Here is a 26,133-nt window from a genome sequence, read left to right as displayed (position 1 = left end):
CCAAATATTCCTTTTTACCACAGAATAGCGGGGCTAGAGATAAGCACAATAACTGGCATATTACGATTCCATTATCTTATTAACTATAGAAATGTTGATTATGTTATATGTCTCTGTTTTCTTAGTTCAAGCTTCCAGGTGATCTGTAGTTTACGAATTAACCTGTTGTTATGTAATTCATACTATTTTTTGTTTCAATGGCTTCTTTGTAGTTCAAAAAAATGACCCACTGGTTTTTCAGCATGGTAGTTTGATCATTTAACTTGCCCTTGATAGAGTCTTTCTGCCTAAATAACTATACTTGGTACTAGAAGTGTATTAGAATTGTAGGCAATGCATTTCTGTTTTAATTCTCTTTGACATATTTTTTTCTTAAGAGCAGTGCTACATGCTTTCACAGCATGCGCCTTCTCGAGCATCTACATTGTAAAATATTGAAGTGCTATTAAAAAGATATGGCAACTAAGCTTAATGGTTTTGTAATGCATAATTTCAACCTAGGAATGTGAACTGGCAGCTTACTCTAGGATGATAGTGCTGTTTCTGGAAGGAATGAAAGTGAATTTACATACAAATAAAACATGGATACCAGTCCACTCTATTTTGCTGAATTGTTTTCTTAAGAAGTGAACGGTTAATTACTTTTGGTGTTACCTTAGAAAATTCACTGCTGTACAGTATATGCCTCTATAAAATGGTCCATCTTTAATGTATACATCTTCAGCCAGCTAATGCTTTTTGTTTGGAAGCTTTATATGTAATCCTTAAACATTTATGCCCTTGCAATGCTTATGGTAGGTCAGCCTTGTAAGTTGAAGGTTAAAATCAACGTATAGTGTAATCTTTTTGGACAGAGGCACACCTTAGAGCAATGGTATCTTATATTTATCTAAGGAGTGCCGTGGAGATAAGCTATAATTGTTGCTATGGTAACATAGCTGCTGATGGTGATGCATTAAGAGCACTTGTCCTTTCCCCACATAAGCCTGTCATCATTCATATTATCTTGGTGTCGTGAGCAAAAGACACACATGTGCTTTGTGTAGCCACTGTTCATTGCAAGAGCTTTTTATAGCAAGAAGAATAGAGTAATTCCATTTTCATTTGATCATGTTCACCTCTGTGAGATTCTCTATTATAATTTACTGCAGGTTATTTTGCACATTTAATCATTGTATACAGGTTCGAATGATGGTTTCTGTACAGAAAAATATGGAAGCATGTCAACAATACATTGTTGATTTTTACTTTTTTCTGGTTACAGTTTGTTTTGTCTTTTGATGATATCCTAAATGTGGAAATATAAATCATTTATAGTAAGTCAGTCAGGGAAAGTCATATCACATATTTATTCTGACATTCACCTTTTAGTTTGTATATTTTAGACATAATGGGACATTAAATCCAGGCTATATTCGACTCCTATATAGTAAAAAATGACATCACTCTTCCATAATTGCCTGATGGATTATAAACTGATCTAAGCATGCAGTTGTTACCCTTTTGTTTTAATTATGTGTTGAATGGTATCCTTATATTGATGCCAAAGTGTTAGATGGATCAGTATATTTCCAAACTCTCAGCTCTGTAAATTTATATTGCTTTAAAACAAAAAGGATGATTATAATCAATATGAGAATTTACCCCCAAAAAATAAAAAATGCTTATGGACAGGCATTAACTGAACATTTTCATCCATGTGCCAACAATATAGGAAATGTATATGAAACCATATGACAATAAAGTAGTTTTCTTAATATTGATAGTTTACCTTTGTGCTGTGATGAAATAAATGCTCAGGGCAATGCCAGTGCATTTCATTTCAATGCCAGTGCAGTCCATTTACTGCTATAATGCTAATCCAACGGGTTCAATATTTACTGAGGCACTGACCCAGAACAAGTCAAAACAGCAGGAGTGACCTTCTCTTTTCTTATAAATTAATGTTTTAATCTAAAAATGGCATTAGCATTTTATTCCGCCTAATTTTATCAAATGTTTAAAAAAATTTAAATTTCACTTCTTTGAAGTGTGGTATTCTGTAGGTGTTTTGGGAACCATTGGTACATATGGTACACCATTGGTACATAAGATGTCCTAGAAATCTAGTTTCTTGGTGGTGCATTATTGCTTTAGAATATTTTTTTCTTTTTTCTGTTTTTTATTTCTGTGAACATATAAATTATTGATGCTAATTAAAGGCTGGTTTTGGCACAAGAATAGGATCAGGATAGTTAAAAGGATCTTCCATGACCCTCAGGATCCATTTAACCTTTTTACTGCCACTGCCACAAGTCATAACAGAACTGCTTACAGCTGGCCAGCTCAGTAAGCCTTACATGAGCTGCATTTCCTTCTGACATAAATTCATGGTCCATTCCGCAGCCAAGAACTTATTGCAGAAGGGCCCCCTAGACTTTTCTCACTAATGAATAACTGTGATTGCAACCATTCATTAAAAAAGTGGATTGCCCGCAATGCCACCACCATCCCATGCTTTGCCCTGCCTATCACTATCCTCCCCTCTGTGGGCACTTCAATCTTCAGTATTAGTGTGAGGTAACAAAAAAAGGCGATAGAGGACTCTGTGTCCTCAACCTCCTTTTCCATCTCAAAAGTTAAAAATCAGAGCTATGTTCAGACCCTTGAAACCCCCCTCCCCCCAAAAAAATAAAATAATAGAAATACCCCCTCCCTACACACGCACATTATAAGATACTTATGTGCACTACACACATTGTGGTAATGCGCATTGTGTGATGGGGCACCATACTGGACCAGCACACTAAGGGCCCATACACATCAGTGGGGGCACAATATGGTGGGGAAAACTGGAGGTGCAGATGGGAAGGAGCAACCAAAACTAGGATCAGGAACAAGGGAGAGCAGTTACAAGGATACAGGACAGGAGCAGATCCAGATCAATGGTAAACAGAATCTATCAGCAGCAAAACATTTGAGAGAGATAAACTAGTAGGGGAGGACCTAAACACTCTCCCAGTATAAACCCAAGCTTTTTTTAGCAATATTACACTTTGGAGCTGATTTACTAAAACTGGAGAGTGCAAAATCCAGTGCAGCTGTGCATAAAAACCAATCAGCTTCCAGGTTTTTATGTCAAAACCTACTTGAACAAAATGTTAGAAGCTGATTGGCTACCATGCAGAGCTGCACCAGAGTTTGCATTCTCTAGTTTTAGTAAATTAACCAATCTGTGTGATGTGCTTCCTCTTTGATTTTATGGTCCTTATTGGATGATTTGTGGAGTGCTGACAAGATTGTTCTGAAGCAAGCCCCCTGTGGTTTTTGCAAGCCATATCTGGGTTTGAAGCAAGTGGGCTTAAGGGTAGATTGACTTCAATTGCTAAGGGATCAGGCCACATGCTGAGGAGTTTCACTATCTTTTAGTAGCAGTGAAAGATCTATTTCACTGGTGTGCTGCCACAAAAAACACAAATATTTTGGAAATTGACACATAATGCACAAAGTGTTGGGACTTAATTTAATACACATTTGATATTTTTTTGATTGTAGGATGTATATTATTATTTGAAGCAATTATAATTTAGATGTTTATATTGTTTACATATTTTAAAGGAATAGTGGTAACAAATACTCACATCTTTTAAAGGGATAGTGGTCACAAAATACTCACATCTCTTAACCGCTTGCTGACCGCCGCACACAGATGTGCGTCGGCAGAATGACACAGGCAGGCAAATGGGCGTACCTGTATGTCTTTTTTAATTTTCCGCCTATCAAGCGTACACCACGGGAGAGTGCCCGCCGGTCCCGGGAACTCGATGTTCGCTGGCGGCCTATGATTGCAGTGTGGAGAGGTAGAACAGGGAGATGTAAACAAGGCATTTCCTCGTTCTGCCTAGTGACATGACAGTGATCTACTGCTCCTTGTCATCGGGAACAGTGATCGCTGTCATGTCAGTGGTAGCCCATCCCCCTACAGTTAGAACACCTTCCTAGGACACACTTAACACCTTGATTGCCCCCTAGTGTTTAACCCCTTCCCTGCCAGTGTCATTTACACAGTAATCAGTGCATTTTTATCGCACTGATCGTTGTATAAATGACAACGGTCCCAAAATAGTGTCAAAAGTGTCCGATGTGTTCACTATAATACAAGACAGAGGGTTCCCCTAGGTGGACTTTACTGGCACTTGCATAGACAAAGAGAAATTATAGAAGTAGAAGCTATTGTACATAGTAAAAACATATAAATTTTATTCGTGTTGAAAAATACAAATATTAAAAACAGAAATAGATATCTAGAGTAACGTGGTAGTACTACATAGTAAACAAGATAAACATCAAGTAATAGGCACTAATAAAAGGAACCAGAAAACTCTTCTCAAGCCCGACGCGTTTCGGGGTATTTAGTATTTGTAGGGTCCTTCTTCAGGGTATAGTTGAGAAAGAGGGGTTCATCTAAACTGATAGGATTTCGTTGATTGCTTGTAGAAAGGAGGTTTTTGTTAAAAGCAAAGAAAACCACAGAGAAAGGGCAGGATGTGGGAGTGAGCAGTAATGGTATAACAAGTATAGATACTATTGTTAGGTAGTAAGGGCTGCAAGTGGGTGGGCAGCAGTCTCCATAGAGGAGTATGACAGTGCTCCCGTCCCGCCCGACCCGGGCGTGCGCAAGCCAGAGCGATATGCTGGGGTCACAGGAAGGCGTCTCTTAAGAAGACCAATCATGTAGCCAGCCTCACAACCCAGCGTCCGGCGTGTATAGCGCTATTTTTAATGGCTGAAATCTAGAGCAGAACATTACAGTTGCATATATTTTGGTCTGGTGAATTTCCACATTCATTTTCTGGGACAGCCAATTTCAAACATGGTACATCTGCCGCAAATCCATGGTGGCAGTAGACTTGAACTTTATCCTTAATCACCAGTTCAAATAGCAGAAAAAATTGCAATAAAAATCATTTAACAGAAGTCATATTTAAAGGATGGAAACTGTACAAAAGTTAAATTAGGCAAATCTTTGGAAACTACGGTGGACACCTTGTGTGATACAAAATGTGTATTTTGCATTCTGTAGCCTAAATTATCTCTTTGTGGGGAAAATCTATTTTTTATTCATGTTTGGGTAGTTTCTTTACATATTTAATTCAGGTTGTGATGTATTAGTTATGTATTAGTAGAAGTGGAATGGAGTGAAAAGGGCATTTAATGAGAATGAATACATCTGTCTTAACTTTTCTCTTATGACCTACTGTATTTTTTTACCATCCATGGCTCCTGATTTAATAAATAGTATGCCAGCATAAGGTGTTGTCATATGTGAATAAATAAATATGACAATAAAGAAAGTCTAAGACAACTTAAAATATTTAAAGCTAATTTGCAACTGCTGATTAGCATTGGCTTATAATGTGCCTGCTATCGTCAGTTTTTCTGAAATTAAAGCGGGAGTCCACCTATCTATCGTTTTTTTTTTTGGAGTTCATTCACAAACTTTTCTTCTCATGATTATCTACTCACATGTTCTGTGTAATAAGTCCGCCTGTGTCCGATTTCGTTGTAAAGAATAACTTATAAAATTCACTGAAGGCGGTTTCCATCTTCATTGTGGGCATTTGAAGCCCACAAGCATGTATTTCCTGGATGCGGTGAATGCTGTGCTCCCAGCATTCACCGAGATGTTGTGATGACGCTGTTGCACAATGCATGCTGGGAAGCCTGAGACTAGCTCCCAGGGGACTGTGGGAGGTCTGGGAGAGGCTAGAAACACACCTACTTCCATGGGAGGAAAACCAGCAAGTGCTAAGAAGATTAGAAAAAAAAAGGTAATTACGGCGATTTAAATTTTTTTACACAGCATGTCAGCATCTAGGCAAGGAAGAGAATGCATAGAGATAATGTTCAAAATTTGGGTGGAATCCCGCTTTAAGGGGAATTATTGAACTTTTTTTGTTTTGTTTTAGGAAATAGAAATATTTATACATTGCATTAATTATTTTTGTAGAGTTATTAAAATGGACAGGAAGCTATCACTCTTTAACTAGAGTAGATATGGAATGAACTAGTTTTAGAGGATGTCATTTTACAGAGGAATGGTACAGTGCCTTGAAAAAGTATTCTTACCCCTTGAAATTTTCCACCTTTTGTCACGTTACAGCCAAAAACATAATTGTATTTTTATTGGGATTTTATGTAATAGACCAACACAAAGTAGCACATAATTGTGTAGTGGAAGGAAAATGATAAACGGTTTTCAAAATTTTTTACAAATAAGTATCTGAAAAGTGTGGCGTGCATTTGTATTCAGCCCCCCTGAGTCAATACTTTGTAGAACCACCTTTCGCTGTAATTACAGCTGCAAGTCTTTTTGGGTATGTCTCTATCAGCTTTGCACATCTAAAGAGTGACATTTTTGCCCATTTTTCTTTGCAAAATAGCTCAAGCTCTGTCAGATTGGATGGAGAGCATCTGTGAACAGCAATCTTTAAGCCTTGCCAAAGATTCTCAATTGGATTTAGGTCTGGACTTTGACTGGGCCATTCTAACACATGAATATGCTTTGATCCAAACCACTGCATTGCAGCTCTGGCTGTATGTTTAGAGTCACTGTCCTGCTGGAAGGTGAACCTCCACCCCAGTCTCAAGTCTTTTGCAGATGCTAACAGGTTTTCTTCTAAGATTGCCCTGTATTTGGCTCCATCCATCTTCCCATCAACTCTGACCAGCTTCCCTGGCCCTGCTGAAGAAAAGCATTCCTACAACATGATACTACCACCACCATGTTTCATGGTGGGGATGGTGTGTTCAGCTTTGATGTACAGTGTTAGTTTTCTGCCACACATAGCATTTTGCTTTTAGGCCAAAAAGTTCAATTTTGTTCTGATCTGACCTTATTATGCATGTTTGCTGTGTCCCCCACATGGCTTCTAACAAACTGCAAATGGGACTTATGGCTTTCTTTCAACAATGGCTTTCTTCTTACCATTCTTCCATAAAGGCCAGATTTGTGGATTGCACGACTAATAGTTGTCCTCCGGAAAGATTCTCCCACCTGAGCTGTGGATCTCTGCAGCTCCTCCTGAGTTACCACTTGGCTGATTCTCTAATTAATGCTCTCCTTGCCTGGCCTGTCAGTTTAGGTGGACGGCCATGTCTTGGTAGGTTTGCATTTGTGCCATACTATTTCCATTTTTGAATGATGGATTGAACACTGCTCCATGAGGTGTTCAAAGCTTGGGATATGTTTTTATAACCTAATTCTACTTTAAACTTCTCCATAACTTTATCCCTGACCTGTCTGGTGTGTTCCTTGGCCTTCATGTTGCTGTTTGTTCATTAAGGTTCTCTAACAAACCTCTTTACAGAACAGCTGTATTTATACTGAGATTAATGTACACACATGTGGACTCTATTTACTAATTAGGTGACTTCTGAGGGTAATTGGTTCCACTAGATTTTAGTTAGGGGTATCAGAGTAAAGGGGGCTGAATACAAATGCACACCACCCTTTTCAGATATTTATTTGTAAAAAAAATTTGAAAACCAATTATAATTTTCACTCGACTTCACAATTATGTGCCACTTTGTGTTCATCTATCAATTAAAATGACAATAAAATACATTTGCGGTTTTGGATGTAAAATGACAAAATTTTTAAAATTTCAAGGGGTATGAATTCATTTTCGAGGCACTGTACATATCACAGATGCAAGATAAGAATGTTGTTTCAGATGGCACCTTCTAGTGGACGAATACGATAAAATCACTCAGAGCTCAATTAACAAAGCTAACGCACCAGTATAGATATTTTTATTTTGAAAAAAAAATTATAATTTTTTTAGTTGAGTCCAATTGAATTTGAAAATTAAGCTTGTATGGCTGGAAACAGTGCCTACAGTGCCAACAGTGACTGTTGTTAAAAGTTTGTGAATTGAGCCCCTTTTGTTACTCAGTGCTAGGTTCAAACTCCATTTACACACGCAAATGCATTATAGACTCAATTTACTATTTACAAAGCTTTAATACCAGCCTAAGGCACTCTATTTTCAGCCTCATTACTGCAATTTTCAAATTGTTGTTTAATTATAGATACTCATCCTGGTGTTTTAGTTCTGTTATGTTAAGACTGTATTAATTTGACCTAAAAGGATACATGCGCTTGCATATAACTGTTGCTGAGCTGATCTCCCTCCTATCCTGAAAAGTCATGGGAGGGGTATGTCTGTATATCAAAAATGATGTACAAGTGAATGGGAGAGATGACATCACTAAGGGAGCAAGAGAGGAGGTGGAATCCTTATGGGTAAAGCTACAAAGGGAGGAAACTAAGGAGAAAGTAATACTGGGAGTATGCTATAGGCCCCCTAACCAGAGAGAGGAGGCAGGGGCGGACCTCCTATCACAATTTGGATTAGCGGCAAGAATGGGAAGTGTCATTATAATGGGGGATTTAAATAATCCAGACATAGACTGGGTGAAAGGAACCAGTCATTCATCTAAGGCTCACCAGTTCCTAAATGTCTTGCAGGACAATTTCATGGATCAGATGGTAAATGCACCAACTAGAAACAAAGCACTACTAGACCTACTGATTACCAACAATACAGACCTGATTACGGATGTGGAAATACGGGGCAATTTAGGAAACAGCGATCACAGGTCAATTCGTTTTAGTATAAATCACACAAATAGGAAACATAAGGGGAATACAAAGACACTGAATTTCATAAGTGCCAACTTTCCTAAACTATGATCCTTGCTAGAAAATAATAATTGGGATAAAATCTTAGAAACAAAGAACATGGAGGAAAAATGGGTATGCTTTAAGAGCATATTAAATAAGGGCATGAGCCAGTGCATCCCAATGGGAAATACATTTAAAATAGCTAATAAAAGTCCTGGGTGGCTTAACTTCAAAGTAAAAATGCACATGAAAGCAAAGGATAAGGCCTTAAAAAAATACAAGGCAGAGGGATCATCATCAGCATTGCAACTTTACAAATATTGCAACAAGAAATGTATTGGTGCAATCAGGAACAGGAAAGGTACATAGTGGAGGAGAGTAAAAAAATTCCAAAGAAATTCTTTAAGTACATAAATAGTAATAAAGGATGTCAGATCATATTGGTCCCATAAAGAATGATGAAGGGAATCTGGTTACTAAGGATGAAGAGATGGCGAAGGTATTGCATTTATTTTTCTCAGTCTTCACGAGGGAATTGGGGGCTTCAGTAACCAAAACTGCAATGTTTAACCTCATGACATATCACAAGCAGCACCCTCGTGGCTAACAGATGACAGAATTAGAAATAGACTTGAAAAACTTAACATTAATAAGTTACCAGGACCAGATGGCTTGCACCCAAAGGTCCTTAAGGAACTCAGTCAAGTAATTACCAGACGATAGTTCCTAATTTTTACAAACAGTCTACTGACTGGAATGGTACCAGCTGGTTGGAGAAAAGCCAATGTAGCAACAATATTTAAAAAAGGGTCAAGATACATCCCTGAGAATTACAGACCAGTTAGCCTAACATCAATTGTATGCAAGCTCTTGGAGGGGATAATAAGGCACTATATACACGATTTTAGTAATGACAATGGTATCATTAGCAGTAATCAGCATGGATTCATGAAGAATCATTCTTGCCAATCTTACTAATCTATTAACCTTCTATGAGGAGGGGAGCTGTCATCTAGATAAAGGAAGGCCCATAGACATGGTGTATCTGGATTTAAAAAAGGCATTTGATATAGTTCCCCAAAAACGTTTACTGTACAAAGTAAGGTCCATTGGCTTGGACCATAGGGTGAGTACATGAATTGAAAACTGGCTACATGGGTGAGTTCAGAGGGTAGTGATAAATGGGGAGTACTCGGAATGGTCTGGGGTGGAAAGTGGGGTCCCCCAGGGTTCTGTGCTGGGACCACTCCCAAGCACGTGTATCCTTTTAGGTCTAATGAATACAATCTGTATTTATGGACGATACTTTGCTAAGCAGGGCATTACCTTCTCCACAGCATGTGGAAACCTTGCAAGAAGATCTTAACAAATTAATGCGGTGGGCAACAACATGGCAAATGAGGTTTAACCACTTCCTGACCGGCCTATAGCAGAATGACGACCAGGCAGTGGTTCAGTTATCCTGACTCGGCGTCATATGACGTCCTTCAGGATAACAGCATTGTGGCGATCAGTGGTGCCGTGTGTCAGTCTGACACACTGCTACACCAATCTTGGTAAAGAGTCGCCAATGGCGGCTCTTTACCACGTGATCAACCATGTCCAATAACAGCTGATCACAATGTAAACAGGAAGAGCCGGTGATCGGCTTTTCCTCACTCGCGTCTGACAGACATGAGTAGAGGCGAGCTGATCGGCGGCTCTCCTGACAGGGGGGTCTGCGCTGATTGTTTATCAGTGCAGCCCCCCCTCAGATGCCCACCCAGGACCACCATCATGCCTCCCAGGACCACCAGAGAAGGGGGCAACATGTGGATGGCCAGGTATGTACCCCATGGCCATCCACATATGAAAAAAATATGCACAATAGATGCCAATTAGTGCCCACAAATGGGCACTGACTGGCAACATTATGGTCCAGAAGAAAAAGACCCTAAGGTCAACGCTGTGCTAAGTAAATATCAGCAATTAAAAATGAATGTAGTAAGTGTAAAGCAGCCAGCACCCAAAGTTCAATACCAAAAAAAACTTGGTATACGACTGGGATAGCTGATCAGCGCACAGCATGTGAATCTTGGCTGGATTTCATCCTAATATAGGAGAGCTGTACTTGCTGGGAATAGCAGAGCGGGCATTATTTCCATTTTTTCACTTGGAGGGGAGCATGAACGAAGAACTGCTGTCATTCCCCAGAAGACGTCCACTCGTGACAAAACGCGTAGGGTGGAGCCTCTGATGGTAACATCATCACGCTAGCCTTCCACGATGGTTGTGAGACGAACGCTTTAGGAATAGGGAGAAGCGAGTATAAACACCGCGGCTTTGTATGTGACACAAGCGCTTCTGATGACAGATCTTTTCTGTAAGTGCAAATTCTTGTTTTAATAAATGAGATAGAATTGACATACTGCACTATGGAAGTTTCTATTTTCTATCTTTGAGTAATAATAGAAAGAATGGCTGGTCCGGAGGATTTTAAGTTTTGGGGAGACTTCCAAATTCCCTGTGCTGGGAGAGACTGCTAGCAGCAGTCATGGCTTTTTGGTAAGCAAGCTACCTCACTTTGGGTGTTGACCTGAATACACGCTGGTTTTGCATTAGGAAGATTGGTGTCACAGCTTCTGTTTCCTGCAATTTACCTTTTCTCTTGTGGAGGCATATTACTTATGGATTCTCTCATTGATCACTATGGGACATTGCTTTAGTTTTCCGTTCTTTTTTTCTTTTTTTGAAGTATTTTTTCTTTTTTTATGTAGTTCTAATTTTTTCATTTTCACTTATTGTATGTATCACTGTTTGATTATTTCACAATTTATATTATCATAACAATATCATAGCTAACATATATTAGCGCTGCACTTACTGTGTTGTTTATAACATTATGGTCCACATAAAGCAAGTGATGCCCAACAATGCCACCCATCAGTGTCATCAGTGCCACCCATCAGTGTCATCAATGCCACCCATCAGTGTCCATCAGTGCCACTTCTCAGTGCCCATCCATGCCCATCAGTGCCCACCTATCAGTGACCATCAGTGCCCATCTATGCCACCTATCAGTGGCACCCATAAGTACCCATCAGTGCCACCCATAAGTACCCATCAGTGCTGCCTATGAGTGACCATCAGTGCCACCTATGAGTGCCCATCAGTGCCGCATATCAGTGCCGTCTATTAGTGCCCATCAGTGCTGCCTATCAGTGCGCATCATCAGTGCTCATCAGTTCCACCTCATCGGTGCCCATCGGTGCCACCTTATCAGTGCCCATCAGTGCAGTCATATCAGTGCCCGTCATTGAAGAAGAAAACTTACTTCTTTACAAAAAATTTAACAGAAACAAAGAAAAACTTTATATTTTTCTAAATTTTTTATTTTTTGCGCAAAAAGTAAAAATCACAGAGGTGATCAAATACCACCAAAAGAAAGCTCTATTTGTGGGAACAAAATTATAAAAAATTTGTTTGGGTACAGTGTAGCGTGACCGCCCAATTGTCATTCAAATTGTGACAGTGCCGAAAGCTGAAAATTGGCTTGGGCAGGAAGGTGCGTAAGTGCCTGGTATTGAAGTGGCTAATGTAGAAAAATGTAAAATAGTGCATTTGGGTGGCAAAAATATGAATGCAATCTACTCACTAGGGGGAGAACCTCTGAGAGAATCTAGGATGGAAAAGGACCTGGGGGTCCTAGTAGATGAAAGGCTCAGCAATGGCATGCAATGTCAAGCTGCTGCAAGCAAAGCAAACAGAATATTGGCATGCATTAAAAAGGGGATAAACTCCAGAGATAAAACAATAATTCTCCCACTCTACAAGACTCTGGTCCAGCTACACCTGGAGTATGCCATCCAGTTCTGGTCACCAGTCCTCAGGAAGGATGTGCTGGAACTGGAGATAGTCCAGAGAAGGGCAACAAAAGGAACTGGAGGACCTTAGTTATGAGAAAAGGTTACAAGCACTGAACCTGTTCTTTCTGGAGAGGAGATGCTTGAGAGGGGATATGATTTCAATGTACAAATACCATACTGGTGACCCCACAATAGGAATAAAACATTTCTGCAAAAGGTAATTTAATAAGACACGTGGCCATAAAATTAGAAGGAGAGCAGTTTAACTTTAAACTGTGTAGAGGGTTATTTACTGTAAGAGCGGTTAAGATGTGGAATTCTCTACCACAGGCAGTGGTTTCAGTGGGGATCAATGATAATTTCAAAAAACTATTAGATAAGCAACTGAAGGACCACAAAATACAGGGATATACAATGTAATACTGACATAAAATCATACACATAGGTTGGACTTGAGTCTTTTTTCAACCTTGCTATGTAACTATGTATTTACAATATTCCTCTCTGATCATCTTGATTTCTAAGTCCTAGAGTTGAAGCCTATCACTGGCAAAAAATATTTTCCTGTAGCCGCTATACTACATATATCTGTCCATGGACTTTTATAGTGGACAGGCTTTCTATAGAAGTCTATGATGCAGAATGATGACTCCAGTAACAAAAGAATGGTTTCTGATAATAGGCTACAGTATCAGGTCCCAGGGATTGCCTAAGCAAAGTTATATATTGTAATGAATAACAGGTAGATGACAGATGCACACTGGTGGAGTCAGGAGTGCACCGCTAAGGTAGTGGACCCTACGGCTGACTGCTGCGGATGGAACTCTGGGTGGTTCAGGAAGGCAGGTCCACTGGAACACCAACATGGATCCCACTGGGAGCTAGAGCATAAGATTTCCCAGGGTGCGGAGTCTAAGAGCCAGCATGTGTTCACCAGAGCCTCTAGTGGTGAGGATGGACTGCGCTGCAACAGACTCCAGGTCGCGGCCCCCAGGGTATCCCAGCCCACACTCACAGTATGCTACAGGAGTACATAGAGGAAGCAGCAGCCCAGGACAACAAGGGATAGTAAGGAGATAAGCCAAAGGCCAGGGCGACTAGCAGATAAAGATAGACAGAGACCACGCCAAAAGGTCAGGTCACAAGCAAGCAGGGATAGTCAAGAACAAGCCAAGATCGGTAAACAGGATCAAACGTAGGACACAGAGCAATGAGCACATGGAAACCAAATCACACAATATTGATCAACAGAGCTGGCTTGCAGTGCACAGGTTAATATAGAGTTCCCTGATAGGGGCTGAGGTGGAGCCATGCTTTGAGGGGAGATTACTTTTTTTTTTTTTTTTTTTTTTTTTTTTTTTTTCCTTCTCTTTCCTTTTTAAACAAACAGTAAACATTAACCAATGTTTAATTTTTAACTATACCAAAAAAAGTGGTCTGATCAATGGTCTAGTAAGCAACATGTATCACAATCATTAAAATATTTAAATGGCAGATGTAACAAAGAAAAAAACAAAAAAAAAAAAAAAAAAAACTTTACATAAAAAGCAAACTTTGATACAAGTCAGGCTTTCCACACACAATTTACAGCATTGGTTTGAAATGTACAGCCTAAAAAACACAGATGAGCCAGCCGCAGGTCTATTTCAGGCTACCCCGGCTTGGCAAAACTAGGCCGATTTACTAAAGAATTTGAGCATGTTCAAACCATGAACTGTGACAAGTCTCAAATCCTTTAGCTCCATTGAGTCACTGCGGTATCAATGGCACTTAAAGTATTCATACTCTATTCTACCAGTTTTGGTAACTGGTAACATATCATTAGTTAATTACCAGGACAACTAAATTCTGCAAAGACACTAGAATCTTGTCCATTCTGGACAATGCGACAGTGTGAGAAGAGCAAACCCTTTATACTCAGCAATCCCTCATCATTCCTTGCTACTCCACTATGCCAATGCCCAGCACTTGTGGCCATGAAGCATGTGACCTCCTTGAGGCAATTTTCAGGTCTATGCCAATTGCTAGGCCTGAACATTGTCACCTGACCAAGGAAGAGAGGCCACCGCTCCACAGGACATCAGCACCACTCAATCTAATGTAAGGAGCAAAAGAGTGACAAGGGATCATTGAGAGTATTTGAGGGTAGGGCCCTTTCCAGAGCATGGGAAAGGTGACAGTGTCTTAAAAACAAACTGATGGCTCTGTGAGAAAAAAAAAAAAACTGATGACCTGTGAAATTCTGTCTAAACTTTAACACCCCAACCAACATCACATTTTACTGATATTAAGTCAATCTACACTATTTACAGAATATAAAATCAGAAATATTCAAACAGTAGAATACATCAAAGTGCATTTTATAAACAAATAAGTGATTTCTACAGTGTTAATGAAGTGCTCATGTAAACATCACATGTGAAGCGGCAATTTTTTTTTTTTTAGACATTTGCATTTGAAGTTTGTGTCGTGCATTGTAAAAACATACAAAAAAAGGGTAGAAAAACACCTATAGTGAGGTCAGAGTAACAAAAAAAAGACGTGCGCACAAACATATTAAATCACAAAGTAAACCAGACTGTAATCAAAACTGTATGCTTAATACTTTAATGGCCACTTCAAACCCAGCAAGCCTAAAGCAATCAAAAATTCTCTCGTCCCAGCGCCACCCGATTCATATCTTTCCTGGAGCAGGACTGAGCGTCTTCCTGGCTGGTGGGTGCAGAATAAACCTTTCTTCATACCGATACATTTGTATCAAACTAAACATCCTTCTGTACAAACTTAAGTGCAAATGTTTTCTACTTGAATACTTTGTTCTTATGAGCTCAGATTCCTTATGGCAAAAACTTCTCAAGTTGATCGATATCCCCGGTGTCCAGCCTCTTAATCTTTGTATCAAAATACTCTTCTATGTCATGCAGCATGTATAAGCAACATTTCTCAATCAGTGTAATGGCGATGCCTTTCTTTCCAAATCTTCCAGTGCGGCCAATACGGTGCAGGTACGTCTCAAAATCAACCTGATCATCCATGTTCACTGGCAGGTGAAAATTTATGACGATTGACACCTGTTCCACATCTATTCCTCGAGCGCAGACATTTGTGGTGATCAAGACCTTGACTTTGCCATCACGGAAGTGCTGTATAGCACAGGCTCGCTCTGTCACTGAAAGCTCTCCACTCAGCAACTCTACCTTGTGCCCGTCCTTCGTCATTTCACAGGCAAGCCATTTGGCTGTCTTGCGGGTCCTGCAAAACACGATCGCTTGAGCAATGGTGACTACGCCATAAATGTTTCTCAGCGCATTGTACTTTTCTTCTTTGTCCTCACAGGCATCATAAAATTGCAGAATGTTGTCCAGGGTCATTTCTTCTTTCTTAAGCTTTATGATGTTAGGACTAGGCACAAGCCTCTCAGCAAAAGCCCACACCGTCTCTTCAAAGGTAGCAGAAAACAGGAGCATTTGACACGTCTTTGGCATTACTCTCTTCACACGCATGCTATGGTCGGAATAACCCTGAACGCCCATCATGACATCTGCTTCATCCAATACAAACACACAAATGTTCTCTGGATTCACAAGCTTAAGCTTCAAGCACCAATCCATGACGGTTCCCGGGGTCCCGACAACTATCTGTGCTTCTATCTTGGTGCCTCTAACAGGTCTGTTTCCACGTAGGGCATAGACTATTTTAATATCCTCACAAAACGTCCCCATCCGCTCGATCACCCCTCCTGTCTGCACAGCCAGCTCAAAGGTAGGGCTGAGACAGATGCACTGTGGATATTTTTTCAGAGGGTTTACTCTGCTGAGCATGGCGAGGACAAAAGCAGCCGTCTTTCCAGTGCCCGACTGACTCTGGGCAATCAAATTCTGTGGGGGATATGCAAGCATCATAGGCAAAGCAGTTTCCTGTATCTTCGATGGCCTGTTGAATCCCATTGTATACACTCCTTTAAGCAGTTCAGGCTTTAGGCGAAGTTCCTCAAACGACTTCACTGAATATAAAGGCGACATGGGATCACTCTGCAAGACCTCTACATTTTGAGGCGACTCCACCAAAGATTTATGGATCAGCTTATTTATTAGAGATGTGGCTACCAGGTCCACAAATTCATCATCATCTTCGTGGCAGGATTTACCTGTTAAATTTGTATTCTTGGGAGGAACAAAACCAATAATATTATTATTCTGCAGGTCGCTGGCCTTCGCGAACGGGTACCACCTCTCCACACTGCCCGTCAAAGTCCCCCGTCCTCGGCCTCGTGTTCTGCACATCCCCTCCGCCATCTTCCTCTCTCTCCGCACTTCGCACGCGTGAGGGGAGATTACTTAAGCAGCCAGGTGAGAGTGGCTGGCCTCTTAATCTGAACACATGGAGAGGTAAGCTGACAGACAAACATTACTGCATAACCATGACAAAGAAATCTGTTGTTGAATGGCAAAATATACATTTAGTGCATTCTGAAAGGCAGCATACAATGTACTACAACTCAATGCATCACTGTTTACAGGTCATATTGGGGGTTATTTACTAAAGGCAAATCCACTTTGCACTACAAGTGCAAATCAGAAGTGCAAAGTGCACTTGAAATTGTGCTGAAAGTGTACTTGGAAGTGCAGTTGCTCTAGATCCGAGGGGGACATGCAAGGAAAATAAAAAACAGCATTTTAGCTTGCACATGATTGGATAATAAAATCAGCAGAGCTTCCCCTCATTTCAGATCTACACCGCAGATTTACAGCAACTGCACTTCTGAACACTTCCCCAATGTATTTTAGCAAAGGGCATGTTAATGCATCAGGGGTAAACAAGCTCCTGTGGCGTTTTGGCTGCTGTTTCGTAAGCTGGCTATACATGAATTGAAATTTGGCTGGTTTAGCAGGAAGCGGATGAATTTCGATCCATGTATAAGATTTTTTCCAGATCAATCAGTGGCTGTTTTTGAATGGAAACGTTTTATTAACATTGATGGATAATAGATGGAAAAAAATGTAAACATATATGTTGAATCAGTTTTATAAACCTGCTTGTTATTTATTAACATGGGTTTTGAATGTTTCAATGGATATTATTTACACAGGGAAAAGCAATACTTCAAGAGAAGAAAAAAATCTAATCATTACCCTTGATACTTTCAAAACTGTAATGGACAGTGCACAATAGACACTGATATTGGCAACATAGTGTAATTTAGGGCTAATAAAGATCTGGTATTAAACAGACCCTTTGACAAAGTAGTACATGAGGTCATTTTGTCTGACCTGCATTGTGTGTATTTATATATAAAATCCAATTGAATGGAGTCTACTAATATTGTACACCAAGTTCTAGATTACCTTATTGGTTATTTTACTCAAGGATGTTCTTCATAGTCTGCAGGCCTATTTAGTCAAGATAAAAAAAAAATTATAACTAAGCAAGGTGTTCCATCAGAAATGTATCAGATACTTGTGGCTGTATTTTATATGAATTAAATAAAAGGAAACCCTTTATTATACAAGGCTGGTGTTTATTGATCCTTCATCTGTACTGACACAGAAGATGAAGAACATTAACCAAGTGCTTGTACATAGCAAGAAAAATACACCAAGAACACACATTTACCACTTTATATACAGGCTCCTATTATTATTATTATATTATTAATATACAGGGTTTATATGGCACCAATAGTTTGAAGACAACTTAAAAAGAGGGTTCGGAGGTCCCTGCTTGTGAAAGCTTAAAATGAAAAAAGTGATAAATGTGAGTGATGAGTTAATGGTGAAAGTCGTTTTTTTTTATAATTTATTGTTTATTTGGCTCTGCTAAACATACATTTATGTATAATACAGGTATGTGAGGCACCTAAGATTGAGAATACATCATACAGAAACGCAATTAGGTTAGAAACCATTGTACTATATCCTAATATGCCTAGTTGAAGTCATGGTAGTTCATTAATATTTTTAAGATAGCAGTAAACCTGAATGGTGGCCCAAAAGCATTAGGGAAAATAATGCAAGATTATTTATCAAACAATTACAATGATAGCATCATTAAAATATGATACTAAAATGAAAGTACAAATTTACCTAGAACTAAAACAACAACATTTAAATTTATTTGGAACTTTGGAATTATAAAAATATCCTTCCACATGCTAAGCCTGAGCTTCCCTTAATTACTGGCAGGTATTTGAAGTATGTGTTTACAGTAAAGAAAAAAAAATCCAGGCATTGGCAGAAACACAATGGACGTGCTCTCATTTTTTTCTACAGTCACATGCATTGCAGATTGCCTGTCCCAAACTATCATTTAATCATCTGTCTATTTGCAAACTAGCTAACTGAATGCATTTGGCTGAGTTAGGATAGTGCCAGTAGCTAGTCTAATGCCGCGTACACACGAGCGGACTTTCTATCCTACTTGGTCCGGCACACTTTCCGACGGACTTTGTCCGCCAGGTGCGCCGGACTTTAAAACGAACGGACTTGCCCACACACGCCGGGATTTTCCGGCGGGCTAAGTCCGCCCGTCTTTCCGACGGACTTTCGCCGGAGTTCCGGCGGACTTTCAGAATGAACGGACTTGCCCACACACGGACAAGTCCGTTCATTTTGAACGTGACTCAGGTGCGACGGGACTAGAAAAGGATGTCAATCTTGCCGCTTTTATCGGCTAGATTGACACCTTGCGAGCCCCGTCGCGGGGCATACCAGGCCCTTAGGTCTGGTATGGATTATAAAGGGGAACCCCGCTACGCCGAAAAAACGGCGTGGGGTCCCCCTAAAATCCATACCAGACCCCGATCCGAGCACGCAGCCTGGCCGGTCAGGAAAGGGGGTGGGGACGAGCGAGCGCCCCCCCCTCTCCTGAACCGTACCAGGCCGCATGCCCTCAACATGGGGGGTGGGTGCTTTGGGGGAGGGGGGCGCCCTGCGCCCCCCCCCCAAAGCACCTTGTCCCCATGTTGATGAGGACAAGGGCCTCTTCCCGACAACCCTGGCCGTTGGTTGTCGGGGTCTGCGGGCGGGGGCTTATCGGAATCTGGGAGCCCCCTTTAATAAGGGGGCCCCCAGATCCCGGCCCCCCACCCTATGTAAATGAGTATGGGGTACATGGTACCCCTACCCATTTACCTAGGAAAAAAGTGTAAGTAATAAAACACACTACACAGGTTTTTAAAATATTTTATTAAACAGCTCCGGGGGGGGATCTTCCTCCGGCTTCGGGGGTCTTCTTCCGGCTTCGGGGGTCCCTCCGCTTCATCTTCTCCCGGCGTCCGGTTGGTTCTTCTCCGCTCTCCGGCCTCTTCTCCCGGTGTCGCAGGTCTTCGGCCGGCCCCTCCGCTCTCTTCATGTAGCTCTATTGCGAGCGGAGGTCCGGACTTCTGGGCTTCTGGGCTTCTTGGCTTCTCTTCTCTTCCCCCAGATGTTGACACGACGCTCTCTCCGGCTGGACTGGTCTCTGAGGGCTGCGTTGTGACTTATATAGGCGGAGACCCCGCCCCCATATGATGTCACAGTCCTTGGGCATGCTGGGACTGTGACGTTTTAGGGGGCGTGGTCGACCTGCGACACCGGGAGAAGAGGCCGGAGAGCGGAGAAGAACCAACCGGACGCCGGGAGAAGATGAAGCGGAGGGACCCCCGAAGCCGGAAGAAGACCCCCGAAGCCGGAGGAAGATCCCCCCCGGAGCTGTTTAATAAAATATTTTAAAAACCTGTGTAGTGTGTTTTATTACTTACACTTTTTTCCTAGGTAAATGGGTAGGGGTACCATGTACCCCATACTCATTTACATAGGGTGGGGGGCCGGGATCTGGGGGCCCCCTTATTAAAGGGGGCTCCCAGATTCCGATAAGCCCCCGCCCGCAGACCCCGACAACCAACGGCCAGGGTTGTCGGGAAGAGGCCCTTGTCCTCATCAACATGGGGACAAGGTGCTTTGGGGGGGGGGGGCGCAGGGCGCCCCCCTCCCCCAAAGCACCCACCCCCCATGTTGAGGGCATGCGGCCTGGTACGGTTCAGGAGGGGGGGGGCGCTCGCTCGTCCCCACCCCCTTTCCTGACCGGCCAGGCTGCGTGCTCGGATCGGGGTCTGGTATGGATTTTAGGGGGACCCCACGCCGTTTTTTCGGCGTAGCGGGGTTCCCCTTTATAATCCATACCAGACCTAAGGGCCTGGTATGCCCCGCGCTCGCCGCAATAGGAAGATTTGTTTTTCCTATTGCAGCGAGCGCGAGATGCAATACCATCCCCTCGTGTCGTATTTGGTCTGTCGGACCAGCCTACACACGAGCGGGCTTTCCGTCGGACCAGCACACACACGAGCGGACTTTCCGCCCGAAACTGAGTCCGACGGAAAGATTTCAAACATGTTTAAAATCTAGGTCCGGCGGGCTTTTGGGAAGAAGTCCGCCGGAAAAGTCCGCCGCCGCCCACACACGGGCGGATTGTCCGGCACACTCTGGTCCGCCGGACCAAGTATGCCGGAAAGTCCGACCGTGTGTACGCGGCATTAGGCCCCGTTCACACTTATACGACTTCAAAGTCGCGCGATTTTACAGCAATTTCATGGCCTGTATTTTGCCGCTATTTTACTGCGATTTTGCTGCGATTTGGGAGCAGTACTACTTTGTGCGACTTTGCCACAACTTTGGCATTAACCATTCTCAGCTTGTGCTTACAAAGTAGTGCTGAAATTGTGTCTATATCATTCAGGTACGATTTGCATGCTATTTGAGGGTTTAACATTGAGGTCTATGAAGTACAAATCGTATGGAAGTTGGACCAAAGTAGTGCAGGGACTACTTTGAACTCGGCATGACTTAAAGTCGTGCCAATATGAATGTGTGAAAGGGGCCTTTAGGAGTGTTTTTTTATTTTTTTTATTTAGATTTTATTTTTGAATTTTTTATAACAAATAAATAACAGAAACAACCAACAAAACAAAAACACAAAAGAAAAAAACATTTAAACCAAGATCAAATCACCATTCTAAATGGTATCAACATTAATACATTTGATACGTCATTATCTACTGTATTTATCTGCGTATAACATGCACTTTTCCCCCTTAAAATAGGGGGCAAATTGTGTGTGCGTGTTATATGCCAATATAGGGCTGCCTAGGAGAGGATGGAGGGAACGAGCGCCACCAAAATAGACAGAGACTGATCTCCTGTGTACTCGGCTCGGTTTAGCTTGCAGTCACACCCAGTCCTGCCCCTGGATGGCTCTATCATTGACATCCCGGCATTGGACCGGTGTTATGTCCATCATAGGAGCCGGGCCAAGGGACGGGACTGGGCATGACTGCGAGCCGAGCTGAGTACACAGGAGATCCGGCTCAGCCTATTCTGGCAAGGGCAAGGCTGCAGATGGGCATGGATTAGGCTGCAATGATGGGCAAGGTTGCAGATGGGCAGTAATCAGGCTGCAATGATGGGCAAGGCTGCAGATGGTCAGTGATCAGGCTGCAATGATGGGCAAGGCTGCAGATGGGCATTGGTCAGGCTGCAATAATGGGCAATGGCAAGGCTACAAATGGGCAATGGCAAGGCTGCAGATGGGCACTGATCAGGCTTCATTAATGGGCAATGGCAAGGCTGCATATGGGCACTGATAAGGCTGCATTGATGGGCACTGACCCTTATTTTGCTTCAAAATTCTTTATTTAAAATAAATTTTTTTTCCTGAAACTTCCCTCTTAAAATTAAGGTGCATGCGGCAATAAATATGGTAATTCTCCCAAATTATTCACAGATATTTAAAGATACAGAAATGCTCTGGAGCAAATAGTATATAAGGAAGCTTTTCTTTCCATTTAATTTCTTTCCTTTTCTTTGATCGGACCTCCCCCTCCACTAAACATATACCCAGTCTTAATTATAAGTTTAAATTAAAATTGGGACGTGGTGCATCTAACCACTTTCTCCATATCTTTTCAAATCTCTGAGAGGTGTTGCGTTGAGCATAAGTGTGTTTTTTAAAGATTACATATTTATCCATTTCACAAATACAGTGCCCAAAAGTAGAAGGGTTGGGTGATACCCAACAGGAGGCTATCAGCTTAGGTGCTATAAATAGTGATCTCATAATGACCACTGTCTGATCACCATCCAGGCCATTAAAGTTTATGAAACCCAGAAGACATAAATTGGGATCTGGTATCAATGTAGTGTCATATACAGAATTTAATAGATCAAGCACTTCCTTCCAATACTGAAATAGCTTTGGGCACCTCCAGAAGAGGTGAAAAAAGGAGCCAGGAGACTGAGCGCATCTAGCGCATTCAGTGTTTTCTCTCCCGCCTACCCTGTGCAACAACTCCAGGGCGTGATAAGCCCTATACAAAATGAAAAGTTGGGTCACTGTACAAGTAGGGGATATTGAAGAAAGCTGAATGTTCTGTAGTTTTTGATCCTATATATCCCCTAGGTTCACATAAATTTTTGCCTCCCATCCCATCTGACTCCATTGGAATTCTGGATCTGTTTCTGTGGCAAATAAAGACCCCTTATTAGCCTCACTCACTCACCTTATGAAAAAGAGCAAAAAAAAAAAACATTTTAACTAGTAAACAATAACAAATAAATGGACAAAAAAAGGAAAACACAAATACAAAAGAACACTAAGGATTATGTCTATTCAATTAATTTCATTGTTTATAAAACAATTATGTGATGTTCCCCAAACATTCACTGGTGGCAAATTAATCACCGTCATTTAAAACACTTCAACCTAAAAGATTCATTCGCGGAAAACAGTTGGATTTTTGTTTCAAGCAAATCTCCTAAGTAACCCAATAAGTGAAACCGAGAGTTTCTTTTTAAACAAAACGTTAGTGGTGATGGCATCAGTGATTTTCTGGAAATGTTTCCAAATCATTTGGTAATCCTTATGCCCCGTACACATGGTCGGATTTTCCGATGGAATATGTCCGATCGGAGCGTGTTGTCGGAAATTCCGACCATGTGTGGGCTCCATCGGATTTTCCGACACACAAAGTTGGAGAGCAGGAGATAAAATTTTCCGACAACCAAATCCGTTGTCGGAAATTCCGATCGTGTGTACACAAATCCGACGGACAAAGTGCCACGCATGCTCAGAATAAAAAAAGAGATGAAAGCTATTGGCCACTGCCCCGTTTATAGTCCCGACGTACGTGTTTTACGTCACCGCGTTCAGAACGATCGGATTTTCCGACAACTTTGTGTGACCGTTTGTATGCAAGACAAGTTTGAGCCAACATCCGTCGGAAAAAATCCTAGGATTTTGTTGTCGGAATGTCCGAACAAAGTCCGACCGTGTGTACGGGGCATTAGTCTTAAAGTGGTTATAAAGCTTTTTTTTTTTTAAACATGCCTATACTTACCTGTTCTATGCGATGGTTTTGCACAGAGCAGCCCTGATCCTCTTCTTTTGCCTACATTCAAGGCCCCTCCTCTTCATTGGGTGCCCCCAGGAAAAATGGCTTTCCCAGGGGGCACCCATGCGTGCTCGCTCCTGGGTCCCATTGCTGCATCCATTGACACAGACAGCGGAATTCGGCCCTGCCCCCTACCTCCATGTCACTGGATTTGATTGAAAGCAGCGGGAGCCAATCACTCCCGCTGCTATCAATCTGTCCAATGAGGAGAGAGCTGCTGCGCCCACGCACATTGCTGGATCAGATAGGTTCAGGTAAGGAAAAGGGGGGTCTAGGGGGCAGCTGCAGCACAGAAAGTTTTTCACCTTAATGCATAGAATGCATTAAGTCAAAAAACCTTAAGCCCTAAGAACCCCTTTAATTTATAATCATTGCTGTTTTTGCGATGCACTTTATAGGCAAATTATCACATATATTCAATGAGCAATCATACTGAATGACTACTGTAAAGTTTAGTTGATTTTTTTAATGGTTTTTATATTTTGAATTGCCTAATGTGCCATATTGTTGTCATATTTTCTGAATGATTTTGTAGGTTCTCCCTCTAGTGACAAGCCTACTTCTTTGTCACACACTAAAATGTTAAATGGCTTCTGTAACCACTCACTTCTGTGATGACATACTTGGAGTGTGTTAATTTAAGTGTTGGCACAGCTCTTCTCTTTGACCTGCACAATGATAAGAGGTAAATAAAGTACCGTGCTGCTTTGCTAAGTAGGTAATGCAGGATGTATATCTTGAAAGATATAGATGAATAGTGTAAACAACACATAAATAATCTTTCAAATAATTTAAAAATACTATAACATTAGAGTAATAGTTTGGTTAAGTATTAAAGCAATCATTAGTCATATCAGGCAGGTGATACAATATAGGGATAAAAAAATGGAGTCATGTTTATAACAGTCAAGTAAATGAAAGCATAATTAATGGCCTTCATCTGAATACATTCAAAAACAATATAAAATGCTGCAATGGCTGCAAATTAATGAATCAGGTGAATCTGCAATACATGTTTAGGAATGGGAAAATGTAGGTGATGCTGTTAGTTTACTAATCAATTTTATTATGTAGAGCAAGCTTTCAAGAATACTCTATTCTTTTTATTAGACATCTTATGTTTGCAGTAAAAAATATATTTAGAAGACCATTCCTAAAGCAGAGGTATGGCCTTAACATGGTCATACCACTTTGCTGTAAAACAAAAAAGCTTCTGCACATTTGTAAAGCAAAGTGTGTACTTTACAAATGTGCACTATGAGTCCCAAAGCCAGGGGGAGAGCAATAAAAATGAACAAAAGAAAAAGTAAGGAAACGAGCCCAAGCTCTGTACTATCACAAAATACAGCCCATGGTATGGAGTAACTTTGCTGAGTATAACTGCAAGTGAACAAAAAGATCTGCTGTGTTATAAATAGTCACCGCAGTATCTATCTATCTATCTATCTATCTATCTATCTATCTATCTATCTATCTATCTATCTATCTATCTATCTATCTATCTATCTATCTATCTATCTATCTATCTATCTATCTATCTATCTATCATCACTACCAGCAAACGTACTTTGAATGTATGTCAGATGCAGACTGACACAAACAAGCAGTAGAGGACTTCATAGGGAGTCGTTGGGTAATATTTGGTTTCTCCTGGGGGAGTGTTATAAATGTAGTCTTTAGTATACCTATGGCAAATATTAGGTACAGTGCCTTGCAAAAGTATTCACCCCCCTTGGCATTTTTTGTGTTTTGTTGCCTCACAACCTGGAATTAACATGGATTGTTTGAGGATTTGCATCATTTAATTTACAGAACATGCCCACAACTTTGAAGATTTTTTTTATTGTGAAGCAAACAACAAATAGGGCAAAATAACAAAAAAAAGTCAATGTGCATAACTATTTGCCCCCTAAAGTCAATACTTTGTAGAGCCACCTTTTGCTGCTATCAAAGCTCACAGTCACTTTGGATAAGTCTCTATGAGCTTGCCAAATCTTACCACTGGGATTTTTACCCATTCCTACTAGCAAAACTGCTCCAGCTCCTTCAAGTTCGATGGTTTGTGCTTGTGAACAGCAATCTTTAAGTCTGATCACAGATTTTCTATTGGATTGAGGTCTGGGCTTTGACTAGGCCATTCCAACACATTTACATGTTTCTCCTTAAACTACTCAAGTGTTGCTTTAGCAGTGTGTTTG

General features: G+C 41.1%; 2 protein-coding genes across 2 annotated transcripts in view; one reads left to right on the top strand and one right to left on the bottom strand.

The window, feature by feature from the left end:
- The window catches only part of LOC141133958 (dynein axonemal heavy chain 3-like), a 3,453,856-nt gene that overhangs the window by 288,610 nt on the left and 3,139,113 nt on the right, over positions 1-26,133 (top strand). The gene's annotated exons all lie outside the window — the stretch shown is intronic.
- LOC141132165 (ATP-dependent RNA helicase DDX25-like) lies at positions 15,174-16,808 on the bottom strand. The gene has a single exon (XM_073620263.1). It carries the CDS (start codon positions 16,806-16,808, stop codon positions 15,351-15,353), a length of 1,458 nt encoding a protein of 485 aa, XP_073476364.1. The 3' UTR covers positions 15,174-15,350.

This window comes from Aquarana catesbeiana, linkage group LG03, assembly GCF_042186555.1.
Source record: "Aquarana catesbeiana isolate 2022-GZ linkage group LG03, ASM4218655v1, whole genome shotgun sequence".
NCBI lineage: Eukaryota > Metazoa > Chordata > Amphibia > Anura > Ranidae > Aquarana > Aquarana catesbeiana.
The sequence above is the reverse complement of the archived record's forward strand: the minus strand, read 5'-3'. Positions and strand labels throughout refer to the sequence as shown.